The following is a 24465-nucleotide window of genomic DNA, read 5'->3' as shown; positions in this document are numbered from 1 at the left end:
TGCTGTATGTTTTCTATCAATGTTACTGATGTATATATTTCCTGAAAAAAAATATTCTGCTTAGAAAACAATAATTAAGCGTCATTTTTACCTTTTATATTTGGGCAATTTTCATAATGAATTAATTCAATAAGTATTTGTATTTATGGTAAACCTTGACGCTTTCTATCGCCATGTTTATTTTTCAACAAATAATCAAACTGAAGTTAGCAGCACCCTACCATCCATACTAAATAGTTGACTTTTGTTCGTATCACCCACTCACAGCTTAAAGTGTGGAAAATATTTTAGGGTATCGCACAGATTCGAATGCGGTTAAGAAGGTCCAAAATCCGGAACTCTACCCGATGAACAGCCAGCACTCTCATTCGATATATTACCTTATGTTACACCTTGAAGTATGATTTGTTCAATACCTAAACACTTAAATACATAAACTAATTAAATTAAACAGTACGAAAGTTATTATAAAATTTTATTTTGCATTTAAAATTTGAACACTAAGCCTTTACCTGATGTAAAATAATTGTTTTCAAATCTCATTGTCTCTCACAGTAACACTTAAGTGAAACGTTATTTTTGTTTTCTTGTATTTTATAATTTTACTTAATATGTTTTCCCAGACATTTTAAGACTTATTCAAGTCGATTAAAAACATAACTTTTCTTATGCTTTTCAAATAACCGCATTGTCACAAGTATTATGAGAAATACGAGAGTAAGACAATTGGAGAATAGTACTATTTTAGTCTCATTACCCATAACAATGTTAATATTTTTAACAAGTAGAAGAATAGTAGAAAGTGGATCTCTGTCTATATACTTGTTCAAGTGGGAAATGCGAGCTAGCTTTTGTTTGTTTATAATTAAGTAAAAAGTTACATAATGGGCTATCTGTATTGCGCCTGCCATGGGTATCCAAACTGGGGTTTTAGCGTTGTAAATCCACATACATACCCCTGAGCCACTAGGGGGAGGGCATGAGCTAGCTGTGTTATTTCGTTAAAATTTTTAAAGCGTTTTAATTTTTATAACAGAAATCCAAATAAATAAAGACTATAATAAAAAAGGATTAATAGACGTATGTCGTGTTCAACAGGTCTTATTTTCAAATACGTTTAGTGGACGATAATACTTCGTTTCGATTTCGCTTTTAGTTTTAAATTAGTTCTTTTTAATTATTTTATATACCTTTCTCTTTCACTTTGTTGAAATTTCAAAGTTTGACTGCTGATGTCTTTTCACTAAATCAGTAACTAACGTCGAGACAATGATGAGCAAAACTATATATTTCTTTATATTCTGATTTTCATTTGAATTTTCTCATTATTTCTGTGAATGATCAATCATCAGTTTGAGTTTTTATCTCACTCGATAAATTTAGTGTTTTTAAACGTTTAGTTTCTAATAAACTTTGTTTTGAAACAGACCTACTACCTTTGTTCCACTCCTGTACAAGCCATTAGGGTCATAACATACAAATTTTGTTTGTTTGTTGTATGTTAGTTTAAAACTACACAAAGAACTATCTACAATATGTTCATCACGCAAAATCCAATCAGGAATCTCAGCGATATAAGTTAGTAAACTTATCGCTGATCTACTCTGAGACAACACGTTGAATTAATGGGTTGTATATTGTATTGACTCAAAGCGTTGTGAAGTTCAAATACCATTGCAATGGATACGTTACTAGCCCATTATGTCGCCAGCGAACAGCGTTGTAATGTAATGCTCAAATTCAATGCTTAGTTGAATGGTCACTTCGTAAAAATGTCACATTTTGATTATCAAGTGGCCTAATTGTAGTTAAAGCTAAGTTTTAATGTGACAGTTGAAAAACGACACGATCTTGCTTCTTCCATAATATCAGAAAGATAATCTAAGACAGTGGAAAAGGATTTCCATCAGATACCTTACAATTATAGGAATAATAATACATGGATTAATCAATAATTTAATAATCTAATGAGGTCTTTCAAATGCATTTTGTCTGCCATGGTCAGGTGGTTAAGGCACTCTACTCGTAATCTGAGGGTCGCAGGTTTGAATCCCCGTCACACCAAACATGTTCGCCCTTTCAGTCGTGGGAGCATTATGATGTGATGGCCAATCCCACTATTCGTTGGTAAAAGAGTAACCTAAGAGTTGGCGGTGGGTGGTGATGACTAACTACCTTCCCTTTAGTCTTACACTGTTAAATTAGGGACGCCTAGCGCAGATAGCTCTAGTGTATCTTTGCGCGAAATTTAAACCAAACCTTACAATTATTTTTCAAATTATGATAAAGAGCAGATTCCAGGTTACTGTACATATTGTTTTCTAAGGCTCTGTGCGTTACACAGCATTACCATGGTAAAGATGAATAGATGATTTGAAGTGACAACTTTCATAATAATAAGTTTCGTTACTTATAAACGTAGCACGGTTGCAATACAACATTTCTAAAAGATTATTTTTAACGGCAAAGGTTTATTACATTAATATGCACTTTTTATTCAGTTTTTCCGGATATTAGCGCAAAATTACACCATGACTTTATTACAGTTTACGTGCTAACCGTTCTTCAGTTCTGAACTGATAAACTAGAGAAAAGTCATCTAACTAGTAAGTAGCACCATTATCAACTCTTCTGCTATTCTAATCGAATAGTGGGATGTGACCATCACTCTTATGACGCATTCGTCATTAAACAGTGTCGTTCTACGGCCTCAACGGGACGCGAATAATAAAACCTCGTATCCATATTACGGGCACGCTAACGATTAGACCACGACATATATATTTGTTAGAAAATTCTAGCTAGTCACTTTATTAGTGCTCGATTATTCTGTTTACGCATGTGTGCAATGATTTTATTGTCTTGAACTGTTTAGACATTCTGCTGTAATTATTGTACGCTGAATCGGAAAATCATGTTCACTTTTCTCCATCAAGTTCAGATTTTCATACGTACTTTTACATAAGGGAATCTCTTTATTGAAACCAGGTCACATTTTGTTGTGCTTAAAATGTTGAAAACCACTGGCTACAGAATTCTCTAGAGTTTAGACTCTAGACTAATCGTGATGCAAAAGTATTATAAATCGTCTAGAATCCTATGGCAACAATAATAAATGCTATTGTAGTAAACGATATAATAATAGATAAGTAAAAGCTTTTTTTTCTTATTAATTTGTTAACAAATCCTTATTTGATAGAAAAAGATCAATATTATTTTCGAAATCTGCGTAGCTGAGTTATGGAAAATCAGTTATCAAACCCAAACGAACTTTAAGAAGTATAAATTCACAAGCCCGTCTAATCTAGTTAATAACAAGAAATAAAGTTTCAAATTTCGAATATGATGCATTGTGAAAAATTATCCATGTGGAATAGGTGTGATGTTAAAGTAAACATTCTATATCATGGCAATACTTGGCTATATTTATGAAGAAAATTGTATTAATTACTGGTAACATACAATATCTAAGGCATTTATTTGTATTTTTAAACGATTTTTAATGTAATGTTTATTGTTGATTTTTGTGATATCTGTATGGTGTCCACTTAGATTTATTATTAAAAACTTGTTAATAGAATAGTTATTGCTAATTTCCAAAACAAAGTTTATGATTAGCTTGTTTGTATATGACTGATTTTAACATATAATTTATTGCTCATTCATTGATATGATATGAAACTACTGGGTCGATCATATTATATTTATGGTTCATTTATTTATAATTTATTAGTATTATGTCCTGAAGATGGAATACATAAGTAAAGGAAGGACATGTCTATTATTTTTGTTTTTTAATTCTGCGCAAGGCTACACGAGGGCTATTTCCACTAGCCGTCCCTAATTTAGCAGCGTAAGACTAGAGGGAAGGCAGCTAATCAACATCACCCGCTGCCATCTCTTGGGCTACTCTTTTACCAACGAATAGTGGGATTGACCGTCACTTTATGACGCCCCCACGGCTGAAAGGGCGAACATGTTTGGTGCGACGGGGAATGTTTATCTATGGATCGGTGTACTTTTTTGATTTTGAATATAATACACTTAATTTGTTCCTACACGTAAAAAATACTACAATTAACAAATATTTTGTATAAAGTGTTTGTTGAGGAAATTTGGCTTGATATCTAGATATATTGTGTTATGTGGAAATATGGAACAAACATTAATTCTGTAATTGAATAAGTGTTTTGTACATGTTTAATTAAAAATATGAAGTTACGGTTATTTTAATTTGACCAAAAAATTATACAAAAGTTTCATTTCTTAAATCTAGCAAACTGCTTCTCGTTATGTATGCTTATATCCTGTTCATTAGTTAGGCTCTGCTTTCCAGTTCATTTATCTGATGTACTGGTTGAGTTATGTCATTTTTTAAACGAACATTTAAAGTACTCAGGTTCTGTATCTGTATATGTCTATGTTTGGGCTTATTAGCACACAAACACACGTGTATATATACATATATATATATTCGTTTACAACTTTGCAGGCTTTTTTATATGCAATCCTAATGAAATGACATAAAATATCACAATTGTGACAAAAGTTTTGGGAAGATTCCAGAAATATTTAAATATTTTTTAAAGAAACAGATGGAGAAGTTTAACTGTTTATCAAATAAGAAGAAAAACAATAACTTTGGGTACAGATGTTACATATCATGTACTTTTATTGAAGACTGATTAGGACGCATGAGAAGAACAGAAGAATGTGAAGAAGTAAGTTAAGACTGTTAGAAAATATCATAATATATTGTTGATAAAGTTACACGAAGCTATTGCGTCTTTATAAATGACAATATGTTTTAGAAGTAGCTATTTGCAAGATTATTAGAGTAACGAATTCTTGCAAACAATTAACACTGTAAATATAATAATATGGAAATATATATGGTATATATGGAAATATTTAATATAAAGTGTTCGTGAAATTGTAGTTTATTCAACTAGTGACACAGAAAAGTGAAAAAAAAATTGTGCTACAAGAACGAGAATAAAAAGGGAAAGTAAAAAAATAGTGGCTTTAGTAACAATGAGGCAAAGACTTACATAAAACAAACAAACTGTTTAAACAAACCAAACAATCGTATAGTAAAAAGGCAGAGAATACGATAAAGCAGTTACTTTGTTATACCACGTTAGCAGTATAATGAAATGCAATTTTTTAAACAGTAAAGTTGAAAGACAAAGATATGAGTTTAAAGTCAAGGAAAACAATCGGACAGGAAAGAATATATAAACCGAGAAAGACAGATGTGGAAAGAAATGAATTTAAATGACGACTCTCCTTAAAAGAAATAGTTCTTATAACTCTAAAGCCATTGAATTCAATGAATAAGGAGGTACTGAAAACGGAAATCAAATTAGCTAAGAATTACCAGGATAAATAAAATAGGAAGAGTTTGACAAACTAATAAATATCAAACAAACATATTTCACAAGATAAAAGAAATCAAATACGACTGTTAGCTCCCCAGTGGCTCAGCGGTATGTCTGCGGACTTGCAACGCTAAAAACCGGGTTTCGAAATCTATGGTGGGCAGATCCCCGATAGCCCGTTGTGTAGCTTTGTGCTTAATTCAAAACAACAACAACAAAAATATTAATGGCGAGAAAGAATGAAAATGTTTTTTTTAATGAGAAAACAAGAATACGTTAAATCAAAGACAAATTGAATTCTGTGGTACCCAAGTTAATAAGTGAATGGTTAGATTTAGTTTGTGAAAAACAAACCTTTTCGATGGCTATAAAACAGTTGGAAGTTGATTTGAGTGTAAGTGAAGGATCTGCTTTAAGAAACTTAAAGGACTTTGAACTTGTTTTGTAAAAAAGATAGAAAAATTGTATCGTAGTGAATACGAATGCGTGATCCCATTACAACTCGTCTAAATAACTTTAACTTGACGCCACGTTTGTTTAATGTTTTTAACTTTTAGCGATTTCTGCTTAAAAATTCTATGGTAATTTCCACTGTAAACAATATCTTTTAAAAAATTAACGATGCGTTTGGTAAATCTTATTTCAAAAATCAATTAATGCAATTTGCTCGTTTTTGTTTGTTTATTTTATAGCAAAGCCACAATGGGTCATCTGCTATGCCTAACACGGGGTAGGAAAACACGGATTTTAACATTGTAAGTTTGTAAACTTACCGATTTGTGTGTGTGGGAGTCCTTGTTTTTAATGTGCGAAATAGCTGTGAAAACAAGTAAAAGTGTAGTTATAGATAATTAAAATAAGTTTAACTTTTAATTAAACATTTTTCTTTAATATAAACATAAGATATTTAATAGATTCCTGATACTATGAGGTAAAAATATTATCCAGAATATATATAGATGCAAACAGGAAAATACTTGAGTTTTGTATTTCTGTTTGTTTATTTGTTTTTGAATTTTGCGCAAAGCTACACGAGAGCTATATGCGCTAGCTGTCCCTAATTTTTGCAGTGTAAGACTAACAGGAAGGCAGTTAGTCATCACCACTCACCGCCAACTTTTGAGCTACTCTTTTATCAACGAATAGGGGGATTGACTGTAACATTATAACGCCCCCACGGCTGAAAGGCTAGCATGTTTGGTGCGACGAGGATTCGAACCCGCGACCCTCGAATTACGAGTCGAATGCCTTAACTCACCTGGCCATGTATTTGTGACTTAGAGAAAGTTTATTTTGATAATCGTCATAATAACTGTTTAACAATCTCGAGTTGATGAAGAAAGAAATTAAACTTTTTTGATCAACAATATGGTTTTTATTAATCTTTCAAAACCATAACACTAAAACTTTAACTAATGTGTATTAAACACTGACATCGTGGATTCTCTTTATTTTTAGGAATCAATCTAAATAAGCTAAAAAGGATATAATTACAGATTAGAAACATGACGTGATCCTAAATTTTCAAATTAATTTCACAGGAAATCTAAATATTGCTTAAAGGGATATATTGTAGTTTTTGAATTTTACAATAGATGTGTTAGTTCACACAGTCCATAAATACATGTTACATATTTAACTTATAAAAATGGAGTCAAAAGTTACGAACATAACGCTTAAAATAATTTCAAGTAGTAATGATTTTGTTTCGAAGTCATCCAAGAAACTTATGTTGTTTTTTTTCTGATTAATTAAAAGAAAAGTACGATAATGTGATATTTTCGAAAGAAACGCAAAGAATGTGATTTATTCAATGAGGGTTATCAGAAACAATGAAACTATACTTCAGATCCTGCTCAAGAGAAACTTAAGTTTTAATCAGTTGAATACTCCTTTGTAACTCTATGCATTAAAATGAGTAAATATTTTGCAATGCTAATCAAACGTCATTTGTTGAATAAATTGAAACTTTGGGACTGAGATAGAATACATAATTATAGTTTCCAGGAAGCTGGAATAGTTCATCTGAATTAAGAATCTAAAAGGTTGGTCTTATCTTACCTCTGAAAAGTCTATTCTTCCCTTTCAATATGTTTGTAAGAAATTCATATTTAAGGCCAAACAACTCTCATTAAAAACCATTTGTATGAATGTTTATTGAAAAATTGGAACCTTCCATGAGACACAAGTTGAATATGAAATTTTCTCGCTTTGAAATTCATTTATTTATTGGATTAATTAATTTATTAAATACATTTAGTAGTCTAGAAAAATGGCTTTTAGAATATTTCTAGCTTTTATTAACTGACTCAAAAATAAGTCTCACACGTGTAGTACATAAGCTAGTAATATTTGTCTAAATTTATTACATTATACGAGTTAAATAATTAGTATTCTTTGTAACAATTTGTAGATTTTAAACTTTTTTTTTTAATGATAGTCCTCATATTAAAAGATTTGGTTATTTAAGTTATAAAATATCGTTATTTGTGTGTTTAAGAGACGGTGTTTTATTTGATATTTCTACTTTTTATGTTGAAATTTTAGAGAAATGGTGTTATGAAAGAACTGCATACATATGATAGCGATTTTGGACTAAGATCTTCCGTTGAGCTGTAAATTTATAAACTATTAATCTGTAAATTGTAAACTTTTAAATTGTAAATTGGAAGCATGTCGTTTTGTAGCTCAAAAATGAACACTTATTACTAAATAGTCAAATCTGATTTAAATTAATACCGTTCACACAAAATTAAACAAAATCGTATTAATTAATTTTCAAACAACAAATCTTGTGGCATGGAAGACAATGCTCAAACTCTTGAATGAAATAAAACTGAATGTAATCTTAGCACGTGCTAAAATATCATATTTTCAAGATATTTTACTTATTGATTTTTAATCAGTTTAATAAACGTTTATATGAAATAAGCCGGTAATGTAAAACAAAGCACTGCTTATATTGTTAGTTTTATGGAATACTGAAGCTGACCTTTGGATCTGAGAATCCAGGATACTTTTCATGTCATGTTTATTTGTTATTAGTATGCTAAGTGTCACTTTAGATCTTTAATAAACATCTTTTCTCTTCTAAACTCTGATGCTATTTCCAACTTATTGTCAAATCTGTCTTTCATTTAATTAGTTTGACTATATGGGAATACTTATATATTTTTCTTTCTTTCATTGTTATTTCCCGGTTTGTAAGACACCACACTGTTGATTGTGCTTTTGTATAGCCATAGTCTTTGTATATTTTGAGAAAAGTTTCTGAATGTCTAAAACTATATTTGTTTATTATTTCTCAGGTTATTTAAGATGATGGAATAATTGGCATACTTGCAACTATATATTGAAGAATCCTTTTGAAATGAAGGTAATTCCTTATATATTATTTTTTGTTATGCTCTATAGCTTTCTCATAAATTTTAATTTCCAAGTAACGTCGCACTGATACTTTGGTGTTCGAAATGAGTAAGTGTGTAAATATGATCCATTGGGGCAAGAAGAATAGTAATATGGTCATATTAAACATCATTTGATTTTTCCATCGAATAGGTGTGTTAATGTATGAAAGCAGACCAAGGATCTATACAACTATGAATGTTTGATTTTTGTTGCAAAAGGAACTGGTAGTTCCATCATTACATAAGCAACATGCTGTGGGCATGGTATTGATTGTATAATTTTTAGTAGACTAAGAGCAAACCATTATATGTGGACTGTTGCAGATTTGTTATTATCCACGATGAAGTTTATGCTATATAGAAGGGAATAACCGGCTCCATGATGATAGTGTGCCTAAAATCACTACGTAGCTACAAAGGTGAACCTTCTGATATTCATAGCCATAGCAATAATCCTGGACACATCTCTGGATCCGCTAACAAAATGATAAACAATGACTTGAAGGCTGACAGGCTTTCCGTCACCGCTAAAGTAAAAGGCAGTTTTCATAGCATATATGTCAAAGGATATTGAAGAAACACCAATCTCATTTGACCACATGTCTCTTTCAACTCCCTCAATGGACATCTTCAGGTTTGACTTAAGGTCGTCTTGGAAAACGACGCCTAGATATTAATAGAATAGAGAGTCTATGAAAAACCAAAACAAACACACTTTAAGATATGTGATTTAAAGTTAACATTTCCGTCTTTTCCGAAACTTTGATGGAATCGAAACTGTAATGTTGAGCAGTAGTCTGTAGTATATGTTATTGGAGCGAGCACGAGCGGCAATGGAATAAGTAGTTTTAAAGGTTGTACGGGAACTAAGATATCGCTTTAATAATTACCTGGGCCCGGTATGGCCAAGCGTGTTAAGGCGTGCGACTCGTAATCTGAGGGTCGCGGGTTCGCATCCCCGTCGCGCCAAACATGCTCGCCCTTTCAGCCGTGGGGGTGTTATAATGTAACTGTCAATCCCACTATTCGTTGGTAAAAGAGTAGCCCAAGAGTTGGCGGTGGGTGGTGATGACTAGCTGCCTTCCCTCTAGTCTTACACAACTAAATTAGGGACGGCTAGCACAGATAGCCCTTGAGTAGCTTTGTGCGAAATTCAAAAAACAAACAAACAAATAATAATTACCATTAACCCTAAGTATTTATGTTTCTGCCCTCTATTGTGAAAATGTTCATTAAGGAGTTTTCTTCAGTCTAATATCATGATTGCTTGTGACCAGTCAGTTTTGTTATTCTGAAAAAATGTTTGTTTTTCGCGCAAAGATACACGAGGGCTATCAGTGTAAGACAAAAGAGAAGACATCTAATCATCACCACCCATCGTCAACTCTTATGCTACTCTTTTATCAACGAATAGTGGGATTGACAGTCACATTTTAACGCTCCCACGGTTAAAAGAGCGAGCATGTTTGGTGTAACGAGGATTCGAACCCGTCACTCTCGGATTACAAGTTAAGTGCCTTAATCAACTGACCATGCTAGGCCTGAAAAAAAAAAGAAAGGATTATATGAAATTGTCAATATGTAGTGGTATTATATGTGTTGTGGAAAACTTTTAGCTGGTTAGTGGGTAATATAAACCGACTGAATTTATAAGTGAAAAACAATAATAATAATAACTGCACTTGTAGAAAGCTTAAATGAAGAAACAAGCAGATACTATAGAATTATAGAAATTGCATGGCTACCTTGTGGAATCTTTCAATACAGTAGCATTATTAAACACCTATAAATTATAACTTTTTCACTAGTTGCTTTCAAAATGTGAAATTGGATTTTTATATTTACAAAATCTTTAAAAAATAACGTTAATTATTAGAAGATATTAATAAATTACAGCTTGAGTAAATTTGTCTTGAACTACAAGCCATTTTTCTTTGGGTCTTCTCTTTACCCATCTATGATCTTGAGTTAACAGGACTGTACTGGTGTATTATTGTAGAATTACACTTTTTACTTCATTTTTTCTATAAATCTGTTACTCTTCTGGCTAAAACAACTTCAAGTATAATCAAGAAACCAAGGTCGGTGAACGATAATACCTTCGTTACCTGGGCTGTCAAAAGAGTTATAAAATACTTTTAACCAGGATTTTAAACCACAGTCAGTAAAGCATTGCATAGTAACTTTAACATTTATATTTTTATTATATATATTTAGATATATAGAGTTTTTACTTAGTAAGCACTGTAATTTTTGAAGTTATTTAACGTATTTGGTGATTTAAATTGCACAAATCGTTGACATATTTTCACTATAAAATATGCACATTATCAGCAGCACAATATAATTCATGCTTTTATCAAACAAAATTCTACAAGAACGATGTTTCAAAATAATGTGAAAATGAGATTATATTTTTAACTCAATATGTTATATTTGTAGTAAACCTATTTCTACGTAATGCAACAGGTTCGTGTCGTAGATATCTCTTGATAGAATGAGATGAATTATTAAGTTGTGTTTATTATTTACTTAATACGTCATAAAGACAAGATACTTTACAGATTCGTTGAAATTAAGTACTACCAATTAAAATTATTAAAAAATTAAAACAGGGAGAACAATATAAATCAATATAAACGTATTTTATTGATAAGTATATGCTTTAAAGAAAATACGTTCAGTGAAGATTTTTGTATCCAAAAAAAGAAAAGAAAAAAGAAGCTAGATTCAGTACACTACGTTTTAATAGTTTGAGAAGAGTTATTTACAGTTTCATACAAATAATTGACATAGCTGGTTCATTAAAATGTAAAATGTAGTTAACGAACGACACGGTTCAAATCAACGGAGATTTTTTATCCATCTTTTTCATTCTAATAATACAAAAATTGTTTTCACTAAGCGCTAATTTGGATTCTACAATTAGCCAATCAGTTTTAATCATACATTATTTAACTGAAAATAATGTGGGATTCTTTATTGTTAATGATACTTATATTTAGCAGCAAGCTCGTACTAATGAAGAAGATAATTATGTATTAATTGTTAACATTTTAACTCTAATAAAACTTTTAAAGCCCATATAGTAGCATAATGTTAACATTTTATTCAAACAACTCAAAATAAAAAATATATAAGTAAATAATATTAATATTTTAAGTTATCTAACACAGCCACAGGAATAAACATGAAAGTTTCTTTAACCATCTAGATATAGCACTAAAGGTATAATTATGTAACAAACCACTAATACATAACAAAGAGACGTAAGGTTGACAATTGAGCAAAATAGTACAGTGTTAAAGGACCCATATAAAGTCACGATATTAAAATAATATGATAACAAGAAGGTCAAAGAAGAGATATAGTTAACATATTAATCATATCATATGTTCTCAACATGTTGCCGCAAGGCTAAAATTTTGTATTTAATATCAGTTTTCAGAAAACAATAGCCTACTTTCAGCAAGCCAAAATGTTCTCTATAATAACCACCTTGCAAAATTACTGCTTAAAAAATGGGATTCTATTCTTGTAGATTACAGAACATTCGTTAAAAGCCCAGGGGCCTTTACTATATTGAATATAGTAAATGAATATTGAAATGAATATTGAAATACATTTTGGATGAAACGTGGTCAACTAGTTAAATAAATTACGGTACAACATTTTAAACATTGATATAACGAAATAATTAAAAATACACATACACATATGTGTATTTAAAAGTAGTAATAGATGTACCGGATATTAAATTATTTTCATTTTCATACTATTTCTGGTCTTCAGTGATAAAAGAATGATGTAGTTCGGTAAGATGTTAGGTGTTGGTAATTTATTTTTGGTTCAGAATTAAATATGTAATTCTACTTGTTCTTTAATGTATATTTAATTAAGGTAATAACCGCCGTTTAGGATACCCATCTTTATTTTAGTTAGTAAAGCGGTATGTCTCCGGATTTACAACCATTAAATTAGGGGTTCGAATGAGTTTGGAAATAGTCAAGCCCCCCGCTAGTACAGCGGTATGTCTCCGGATTTACAACGCTAAAATCAGGGGTTCGATTCCCCTTGGTGGGCTGAGCAGATAGCCCTTTGTGGCTTTGCTATACGAAAAACACACACACACTTTATTTTAGAATACTTTATAACTTCGCAGCTTAACTTGTTTGTTTGATTGTATAATCACAGATGACTTTTTTGCCCCACCTCAGCATTACTTGGACACAACAATCAAAGAAATACATCATAATTTAAACAGTTAAAATATGAACGTTATTAAGATAAAACCGTTACCTTAAGTAAGGACAAAAATCGAAAGTAAAGTACTATGCCATCATCTTTAAATTACAAGGATTTCTATAGTCGGGTGTGGTTCACAAATTTGCTGAAATGAAACATACCAGTTTTTGGTTATTCCTTCTAACAATTAGTTGTTTCCTTTAACTGAAGTTTCCTTTACGTTAGACTCGAAATGTTCGGCATAATGTTAAGTACAAAGATATGTAGTCCACAGCAACGCCCACTTGTAAGTAACGCGTTTACACTATGAGTATGATAGAATCTCCAGAGTACTGCACAATGTTTCTGATGTCAGAGACCTTAAATCCACCTTTTCACTCCAGATTTTGTTGGTTTTGTTAAATATACTTATTACAGTATGTCTTACCGAAATAACGCCATCAACACTTTTTTAGTAATTGATAATATGAATAATTAATTAATTACAGGTAATATTTGATGAATTCCACTTCCTTCGTGAATGAACAACGAAATGACGAACTGTGGTCAGTTATGAAGAAGAGAGTATTGAAAATGTAGATTGTGTGTGCTTCAGATTAATGTATTTTAGATAAAGGATGATAATTTTTCAAGAACCGCGGGGGTGTATTGATTGAGCGCAGTAAATACTATTATATCTAGCGATGTGTATTACACAGTACGTTATGTAAGATCGGCAAGATGAAATAGAAGTACTTCTGATGCAAATAGAATATGTCTGCACATGTTTTTAATGTGAACATTAGTTCATGTTGTTTGTTTTACGCTCATATTGTTATTATTAAAATGTTTTTAAAACCAGACTTAAATTAATCTCGTAAGTTCCTTGCTTTAATGATAAGTGTTCATTTTACGAAATATTTTAAAATTTGACAATTTTCCTACACATTAGTGTTGTATGAAAATATTTTGGAATGAAGTAAAGAACCAATCGGTAATTAAAATTAGTACACTGCCACAATCTAGATATGCTTTAACAGCTTCCTATAGCTAGTTTGGGATGATTCGGCTACACCTACGGCACATCATGTGACCTGAGATGATAATGTTCAAAGGGTCAGTATTTATCACCTATGGTGACAGTTAGACCAGACACTGTTTACCTGTTGGCTCCAGTCTTATCTAAACTTTTGTTCTAATGGCGTCGGTTTATGAATAGAAGAGCATAGTACACATAGGCAACTATATTTTTGCAAGCTCAGCTGGGGGCATTTTATTGATTACTTGCATTGGGCTTAAGTAACTCCGTAGTTAAAAAATAATCTATTATCTGTAAAGGATACGACAGTGTGACTTCTTGCCGTGCGAAGTAAGAAAAACAATAGTTGATGTTTTACGTTTGATCTACATGCAGATTTCCATATATGAACAACCTGAAATCGTTATAACAGATGATTAGCCAGTGCAACGTTAGAAAAACGAACGCGTTAGTATTATCAACATATAAGTTTATTACTTTTTTACATTCTCTTACATAAGCTTATGAGCAACTTGACAAAGAGCACCAAGAGCGTGATATAGTATGAAGTAAATTTGGTATTTTAATGTAGGGGTGGGTTTCATGTCTAATCACTATCTTAACCAGCATGTTATATTTCCAGTAATATTTAAAATGGAGGTTGAATATTAAACATTTTCCTACAATTGTAATACATACACGTTAAAAAAAAACAAACGATACCATGAAACGTTTGATCTTGCTAAAGTACCATTGTTATTTCCCTACCAGCGGTAAACATGGTAACAGCTAAGGAGTGTTCTTTATCATTACCATAAAGTTATGTCCCCAGGAATGTTGAACATTGTACGTTTAATAAATGTTACATGTTATTACCACAAGCTTATGTTCATAGAAGTATTAAACTGGTCAACGCATTAATTGAAAAAGAGGAGATTATTGTGAGGTACAGAAATGGTAAAGATGGAAGTGCTTAAACACTTTTTCATGTTATTTAAGACATTATGCCCCAAGGAGAGATAAACATTGTAATGACTAAAATATTCTCTATGTTATGATTTAAAGGTTATGTAGTCAAGAATGGTAAGCATTGTAGTGGTCAGAGCATTTTCTTTTATTATTACTAAGAAATTATATTCTACAAATGGTAAACACTGTAGAGGCTAAAAAGTGCTTTATGCTATGATTCAAAGTTTTATCCTTAGGAGTGTTAAACTTTGTAAGGGTTATAGCACTTTATTTGTTATTACTAAGACATTATATCTCATAAGTGGTGAAAAGTGCAGTGGCTAAAAGATGCTCTGTGTTTTTTTGCCCACAGTTTTGTGTCCAACAAGACGACACATGTAGCTAGCTACTATTGTTTTAATCATGGAGTCAGGCTACAAGTAGTGATAAACATTACAGTGGCTAAAGGTCTCCCATTGATCATGATAAATACACTTGTCTGTTAATAATAAGATCAAAAGACGGTAAGATTTGACGATCACTGTAATCGTAAATTCGTAAGAAGCTATTATTTCCTCTCTGCTAACGCATACTTATTACTTCTTCTGTAATTATAAATATAACTGATTTATGTTTACTTGCCTGCTACTGCAAAAATATTATATTTTACATAATATTGGTCATAAAAGTGGCTTTATTGATGTTACAAAGCTGCAAGATAGGATGACAATACTACTACGCTCTTTGTGGTGATCGAATCCGGATTTACAACATTATACGTTCTCAAGCTTACTTCCTTTTCTTAGAAAATATTATATTATGTGTAATAGTAATAGAAACAAATGACTTAGGTTTGCTTAGTGTTACTAAGGTGACATTATATTATGTACTAAAGCTTCAATAAAAGTGGTTTAATTTTAGTCATTGAAAGATCATACATCTTCAAAAAGTAGCGAAAACGTTGCTTATTAACAACAATTTATCTATGCCTAGACCGCAAGTCTTACTTCTAACTCTTAAGTATTCGTTTATCAGACAATCACACAGATGGTTCAGTAATCACGAAGAAAGTTTGGGCTTACCTGTTGGTAACATATAATTATTATTTACACTGTTACAGCAATAATGAAAGTGGTTTAGATTTACTAAGTGCTAATAACTCAATAAAACATACAATGTGCATGACAATTAAAAAATAATTTAAATTTTTAGTATTGTAGTTAGGACAAATCAAACCACTTATAAAACAATGTCACGTGTCATGTTTTGTGCATTGTTACGTACATCAGCCATCTGATAATCAGATATGTGATCTCAAATGCAAATTACTTGTCAATGCCTTTCAGTTGTCACTTTTAGGTAAATCCCCCAGCTTAACATTCTCCGAATTGTTTGTGAATTTTAAACAAACCTTAAAGAGAACTATTGCAGTGGTTTCAAGAATTCATTCAGTAGATGGTCGACACTAGTGAAGCAATATTCTTTATACATGTGAGTTGTGCTTCATTCTTCAGCGAAGTAATAGATGTGTTCTAAGTCAGAGAGAACCTGAAAGCCGATGCAACCAGCATTTACGGATAGGCAAGTGGCGCATATGGCGGTGGTGGAAAGTAGTGCGAGCAGGAATGATTATTGGTGGGCGTAATGACTTCTACATACCAAGGAATGGCACCAGTAGATTCTGTTGTAAGTTGATACATTTGATCAAAACTTAAACCAAATGTAATATAAAATTTATCACTATCCTATTAAATACCAATTGGCGGAATAAAGTGACCGTAAACTGGGATTACATCTGGCGTGAGATTCTATCCAAAGGAACACACGTCTGTTGCTATACTGCACAATGCAGAGCAACTTATATAAAGATTATTACTCTACCAGTATCTTTCATCTATTGGTTATATTATTCAAATGATTACAGGAGTCTTCTTTGAAACAATTTGCACATTATAACAGTAGAGATACCCCTATTTAACTTTCATTTACATCCATAAGTGGGATGACCAATCATTTATGTTACAGATTAATTGGTTGCTGTAAGGGTGTCTTCGTTTTTATAAAAATTAGTCGATGGGATTGGCGTTATTTTATAATTGTTTTGCGCAACGTGGTACGCGTATAACAGTGTTATTAATGGAAACTTAGTAGTTGTTGCTCTTGTAATGATTTATCCTGATCCATTATTACCTTGTAAGTTCTTAATAGTTACTAAACCGCAACACTAACAAAGATATGTCAGTTTTTAAAAGTTTCGCAACAATATTTCACCCAGAGTTACTTTGTTTGTTTGTTTTGAATTTCGCGCAAAGCTACTCGAGGGCTAGCTGCTCTAGCCGTCCCTAATTTAGCACTGTAAGACTAGAGGGAAGGCAGCTAGTCATCACCACCCACCGCCAACCCTTGGGCTGCTTTTTTACCAACGAATAGTGAGATTGACCGTCACATTATAACGCCCTTACGACTGAAAGAGCGAGCATGTTTGGTGCGACCGGGATTCGAACCCGTGACCATCGAATTACGAGTCGAACGCCTTAACGCGCTTGGCCATGCCGGGCCCCCAGAGTTACAGACGAGAATAACACGCCTGAAGGTATCAATCTGCCACTGGCTCGGTGTTGCATCCAGAAGCTTTGTTGATAAAATACTTTAAGTATCGCATCTGAAGTTACTGCCAACTATGAAAGTTCCTGAGAGGTATTATTTGCTACCTTCGCAGCGTTATGTACGAAATCATGATTGACGTGAATATATCTAAATTTTATATCGATATCGTTTCTCTATTGAATCCGAAGTCATAATCAACTTAACTATGTTTATGACTTACAAGCAATACCGTCAAGTTGTTATATCCAGAGGCATAATGTGTCAACGATTTACAAGAGATATTTTCACTGTGTGGTATAGCCCCCCGCTAGTACAGCGGTATATCTCCGGATTTACAACGCTAAAATCAGGGGCTCGATTCCCCTCGGTGGGCTGAGCAGATAGCCCTTTGTGGCTTTGCTATACGTAAAACACACACACACACTGTGTGGTATACAGAGTCATTGGCGATTTGAGTGTGTCTATAAATCACAAGCGATATCATCACTGTGTGGTATCCGTTAGCATAATTGACACAAATGTGATAACGGTTTGCAGGGGATACCATCACAACGATACACCCAAACTATTATCAATATGATTGTTCTGAGAACTATTACCTACTTATTTGTTAGTCTGTATGTGGATATATATACTCAACGTTAAAGTATTTCAAGATCATTAACTTCTACCACCACGTTAGTCATAGTTCTAGTCGATATCAGTATATCATATTTATTATATTCTGACATTCGCAACGTTAATAAGAAAGTGCTATATTCAGAATGATAGTCAATATGAAGTTAAGTGACTGATGATACCACTTTGTTATGCTCGGATGATATTCAACATGAAACTGACTGTATAAACATCATATATACTAACACAAGATATATCTACTGATAAAATAACCTTTTATCGAAAGTAAAATAGCTGTGTGTAGCAGGCCGAAATATTATTCTACACGTAAATGATATTAATTTTGTTAAACGAACTGAGAAGTAACACTGAAACTTACAATGATTAGAAGACACTAAATCATCAGTTAAATACCTTCACTATCAATTATATTTTCAGCTGTAACTAATAGTGAACATGAAATTGACTGAAAGTCACAGACAGACTGCTAGTACCACCAGTTTCTATGTTTGTAGTGAAGGTTAACAAAAACTGTGAAAGAGCCAGTGATTTTCATACTTATAAAATAAGAGGATATATTATTCATAATATCTTATATGAAAGTTTTTGAGAAGGATTTACTATTTGTAATATCATTAATCATATTATTCATTAAAATTTCTGAGAGTTATTATCTTTTATTACTACAATCGTATAATTACTCTTGCCAGGTCAGAAATTTTGAAATAAGAATATTTTCTGTTATTATTATTATTAGAGCTTTTTCAAAGTATCCTATTTTTCACCATAAATTTTGTATCCAATAGGATGATTAGAAAATAAAGCAAGCCTGCTATTTACTATACATTCCGTGTTCAGAAATATCAAGCATATCAGTGAATGTTATAAAATTAATTGAAGTAATTATAAAAGGAGTTATATCCAAGTTTCGTGGCCAAGAAATTCAGACGTATATGTTTCATTATGTGAAATTTTGAACATCATATTAAGTACTTTGTAGTTTACAAAAGGCCTCCATTAATATTTCGAAGTGTTAACGAATGGGTGCTCTTTTAGTGCCTTCCATCTCAGGGTGAAATAACTCATCCAGAATTATGTTGTTACATAAGAAAACGAGGCAACAACGTCTAACTGTCTATTAATGCTATAAAACACAGAATTACAAAGATGTATCTCTCAGTGAATATAATTTAACATTATTATATCTGGAAGTGTTTAAAAGTAAAATCGATTGATTATATTACAAGTGGTATCCATACTGCTTACCTAAGAAATTGTTCTGTTCGAATATATTGAGATTAATCAGGCTTAAAAAAATGATGTTCCAGGTCCGTATTCCCATTGTAACTATTTCCTTCTTTGTTGATCGAACTGATCCTGGCAACCACGTACATGAGCTATTAATTAATACTGCAATTTATTGTATTTTAACAAATTTCTCTTAAGTTTCTTTATGAACCACACAACCTGATAAACTTCCTACAAATGTTCTATTGTCCTTGGGTATTGGATTACAAAAACACTTTCAAACAGAACGAAGGAGCAAAAGTACACAAAAACTGCATCAGGGTTATACTGTTGAAGGAGATTTCTCTCATTCAAGGCTCTTTGGTCATCTTTCTAACTTTACTGATTTCATTTACGGCTTAAAACTGTGACACTCTTTTAACGTCAGATACTTGTTTATTGTCTTTTAACGGTATTAGGATATACACTCAGTTTCATTGGTGGTTTTTATTTTACTAAAGAAGTCGTTGCTTTGGACTGGTTTAAGGTGTACTTTGATTTGGTCTGTTTTAAAGTTTGCGTAAAGCTACACATGGGCTATCAGCGTCAGCCATCCCTAATTTAGCAGTGAAAGACTAGAGAAAACAGCTAGTCACCACCACCCGCCACTAATTCTTTGGTTACTCTTTTATCAACGAATAGTGGGATTGACCATATCATTCAGTGATGTCGAGAAAACTCACTTGTAGAGAAATATATATGCAAAAACGGCTCGTTTGGGTTGAGAAAATATTTCAGATGAATGCGCGAACATGTTTTATGGGACTGGATTTCGATCCCGCAACCTTTATATTGTGAGTCAAGCACACTAGCCACCTGGCCATTTCGGGCAGAGGTGTATGCACTTTGAAAGACAGTTGCTGTACTAAACGGTCTATTGAGTTTAGTGTAGTATATCGAAGACTTTTTCTTCTAAAGGTATCACTTGATTTTAGCAGTTTATGACAATATCGTTGTAAGAATAGTTGTTTTCGAAAAAGCTTTTTATATCTAAGTCCCGAGTTTACAGACGTCCACTGTTAAATAGAATAGTCGAAATTTCTCTGTTTACCACAAGTACTCATATATCTACTAAACGTGTTGCTAGGTGCTATGGCTTGTACTTGTGGCGATATACCAGTGTATTATGATATACAGGTCGTACGAATAAAATATCAAATTTTAATAACTTTCTGCAAATTAATGATTTAATTCTTAAATATAGTTTATAATGTTTTCGTTAGTTGAAACCTGAATTTTAATTAAATATTTTGCACAAACTTCCATCCAGTTCGTAAAAATGATCATTTGTATTCCGTTTATTCTGGTATAGTTAAAGAAAATGACGTCTGTATCGAATACAAACCTCGACTGTTGAATTATCAAGATAAACAGTTGTTGAAAAACAGCTTGAGAAAACTAATTCAACATAATGCAAACATAATATTTATAAATTAAATCTTCCTAACTGTTACACCAAAAACACATATTTATCGCGATTTTAAAGTGTCTAGTGTGATGCCAAGGAAAACATTTTTTTAAGAAACATATATAACTGAAAGGTTTTTGAATTATAGGAATTTGCTCGTAGTTACCAAATTCTTTATTAAAATTAGGAAAATGTTTAACATAATGTGAAATTATACTATTTTCACTGATTAAGTAGCATGCAATTATCTAAAAAAGTACCCACTGAAAAGAGGTTATTTAACATTTCCAGGCGTTTCTGTTGTATATTGTACAAATTAACATAAAACAATATATGAAATTGTTAATTATGTTTTTAATTTCTCGCTGAACGCTGGAGAGCTGCTTGCGGACTTACGACGATAAAAACCGGGTTTCGATAGCCGTGATGGGCAGAGTACAGACAGCCCTTTGTGTAGCTTTGTGCGTAATTACAAACAACAACACTTGAGAACTATCTACATTAGCACTCCTAAATTTTAGTAATAGATTAGAAGGAAGGTAGTTAGTTAAAATCACCTACCGCCACATCTTGGGCCATTTTTTACCGAAGTATAACAGAACTTGCGGCTTACATTATAACGGCCTTTTTAAAACTAATGAGTAAACACTGCTAAGTGGCATATGAAAGCTGCCATTCTTTCTTTACAAAGAAATATACTGGATTTATAAGAACAAGACTTTTCGCCAGATTAGCAAATGAGGTACAACAAACACATCTTATTTATGAGGTTTTAAAAACATATAGGTAAAGAAGTCTTGACAAATAGAAAAAAGAAACCCTGTAACCCGAGTACTTTCGAAAAGTGGATCTTTCTTCTTCAGGGACAAAGTGTTGAATAAGAAAGGTCCATCTTTCGAAAGCACTCGGGTTATAGGGTTTCTATTTCATTTTTATCAACACATCTTATTCAGTAATCTCAGGCCACTCACACGTTTACTATAGTGTATATGTATTTAATATAGTAGCAATCCTTAGTCACTCACACTTTGTTTTATGGAAGATGTACTAGAATGTTGTATATTTAATGTATTAACATTTAGCAAACCTTAGTCATACACATATTATTTTACAGCAGATGTATTAGAACATTATGTATTTAATGCAGTAACATTTAGCAACCCTTACTCATACATGTATTATTTTACAGCAGATGTGTTTGAATACGAAGTAATTAATGTACAGCAACCTTTCGTCACACAGGCGTTTGAGGTTATTAGATATGTTTAATATACTTATGTACTTATATATTTGAATGGCTACAAAACAGTCATTTGGGCTAATTAAAACTTGTTTGTTTGTTTGAATTTCGCGCAAAGTTACACAAGCGCTACCTGCGCTAGCCGTCCCTAATTTAACAGCTTTAAACTAGAGGGAATGCAGCTAGTCAACACTAACCATTGCTAACTTTTGGCTACTCTCTTACCGACAAATAGTAGGATTGGCTTTAACATTATCAACCTTGTTCAATGACGGGGATTCTATTTCGCGACCTTCAAATTGCGAGTCCAGCATTGAACACCAGGCCATGCCAGACCAAATCATATGTTCCAACTCAGGGTAACAGTAAAAAAAAGACACACATATCATCCCATTCTGAATATCTTTTAGCACAAACATTTCTCACCTCGAACGTTCGCCACTTCTTCCATATACTTGCCCTTCCCACTTTTAAGAAAATCAGGCGCGCATGGTGTGAGTATATATAACGTAGTATCAGTTAGCATTCCGCAGATACTTTAGTGATCGTAATATGAGAATTAGACCGAGAGCTCTTTGTGACTCATGGATTTGCTGTTATTTTTTCTACGGTCTAATAAAACTCTTGAAACTAAATGGCTTTTTCTTCTGCGTGAATCAGTTACTCTTGGACGTGACATTAATTCTCACGCTACATGTTGAATGCTCCTAATTTTAAAATAAGTGTGCTAATATGGAAGCTAGTAATAAACTCAATGTTTTTCTCAACAGATAATAGGAAATTTGTTTACGACTTTAGACGTTTGAGAACCTGAAGATATTTTAATTCCACGAATGGAGTAGATAAGATATGAGCAAATATGACGAGATTAACCATGAAGTAACAAAATGTATGAAACTAAAGAAGTAGAAGTTGAAGAATTGGTAAGATTAAACAAGTAAATAATGACTATGTGACCGTATACGTGAAAAATAAAGAAATGAAAAACGGCTGAAATGATCACCAACAAGCAACCAAGAGACGTCACTAGCAATCAGAGTTGTAAAACTTTGTAACAGATGAAGCCACAATAAAGATTGCTATGGTTAAAGGTCAACTTCACATTATCTCTGTTTCACCAAGCTCATTTTAAGTTTTGTCTCCGTCGAAAATATTTATGCTCTCAGAAAATAAATTTAAATGTAAAATGAGAGGTGACAATTAAAATGATTATCTTTATTCTAAAAACAATAAATGATTTAGTTTTGGTTCTTCTCATCACAGATGTCTAAGGAATTTATTTTCTTATATAGACGAATAAATATATTAATTGAAATGATAGTATAAAAAATTAAACGAAGAGATAAAGAGGGTGGGAATTCAGATTTGAGGCTACGAAATAACAGATTAACAACAATTAACTAAGACTTGTGGAATTTTGTATATAGTAAAGGAACAAATTTATAGCCTTTTAAAAAAGAAGTTTAGAACAAGCAGAATTTGACACGTCCTATGAATCGAAATGCGTCAATCAAGATATAACAAGAATGAAAATAGCAACTTGTGGTCAACTGCTTACAAGTCTAGATAAAGGCCCATTATTTTAAAAACAGTTTCATAGTAAGCTAATTTTCTGACAACTTGAAAACAGAGGAATAACGTAGAACCTATTAATAATTCATCGGTTTATTATAATTTTTTCAGTTGAAATAAAATGACAAATTCTATAAAAAATTTCTAAAGATTGTCTAGGTAAATCTTGTATTAATTCAGAAAATGGATACTAGAAATTTACACCGAACTAAATAATATATTTTTGTAAAATGTTGTTTTAATAAAAAAAACTGTATTCAAAACACATTCTTGACTTGTATCGAATTAAAACTATTTATCAATGCTAAATGAGGAACAAATAAGGAAAATATTCTGTGTACCTGACAATAGAAACCATAATATTATGAACGAATCTGTTTTGAAAGTGCAAATAACAGACTTATGTAAGTAACAAAATTCTCCTCGCATACACCCAACGTTGATATTTATAATTGTGAGGTTGAAGAACATTCCAGTCGCAGGGTCTAAATAAACAGAAGTAAGTTGTTTTTAATGGATAAGCTATAAAAATGTTTTTAAACAATTAAAACTGCTAAACTAAATTTATTAGATCGAATAGTTCATTAATTCATATAACTTATTATATGGTTACATTGAATTACGTTACGTGACTGAAATAAATTGTTCAAAATAGTCTTTTCAGATTCTGATATAAAATCATGTTGCGAAATATATATATATACACATTTATGTGCGTGTGTGTTTAAAAGTATAAATGCAAGATTTAATGACTG

The 24465-nt window shown here is 32.0% G+C and overlaps 2 protein-coding genes across 25 annotated transcripts in view; one reads left to right on the top strand and one right to left on the bottom strand.

Moving 5' to 3' along the window:
- The window catches only part of LOC143223166 (uncharacterized), a 101933-nt gene that overhangs the window by 7416 nt on the left and 70052 nt on the right, over positions 1-24465 (top strand). For 11 of the 24 annotated variants that reach the window (XR_013012702.1, XR_013012696.1, XR_013012698.1 and 8 more), the window contains one exon: positions 8690-8757. The exons of 4 other annotated variants lie outside the window; for them this stretch is intronic. Coding sequence is in view for 2 of the 20 variants with exons in the window: in XM_076450743.1 (XP_076306858.1) it covers positions 16604-16664 (61 nt within the window). In the remaining 18 variants the exon portion in view is untranslated. Of the gene's footprint in view, positions 1-6073; positions 6137-8689; positions 8758-14537; positions 16665-22908; positions 23235-24465 lie in introns of those variants that run through there. 9 more of the 24 variants (XR_013012712.1, XR_013012699.1, XR_013012711.1 and 6 more) reach the window with 7 other exon arrangements.
- Positions 6729-14205, bottom strand: LOC143223168 (uncharacterized). Its single transcript, XM_076450745.1, has 3 exons — positions 13195-14205; positions 10683-10901; positions 6729-9454 (listed from the first exon to the last, which is right to left on the bottom strand). Exons 2-3 carry the CDS (start codon positions 10741-10743, stop codon positions 9192-9194), a joined length of 324 nt encoding a protein of 107 aa, XP_076306860.1. The 5' UTR covers positions 10744-10901; positions 13195-14205; the 3' UTR covers positions 6729-9191.

The sequence above is a fragment of the Tachypleus tridentatus genome, chromosome 8 (genome assembly GCF_004210375.1).
Source record: "Tachypleus tridentatus isolate NWPU-2018 chromosome 8, ASM421037v1, whole genome shotgun sequence".
Lineage (NCBI taxonomy): Eukaryota > Metazoa > Arthropoda > Merostomata > Xiphosura > Limulidae > Tachypleus > Tachypleus tridentatus.
Note: the sequence above shows the minus strand (reverse complement) of the source record. Positions and strands in the feature narration are given on the sequence as shown.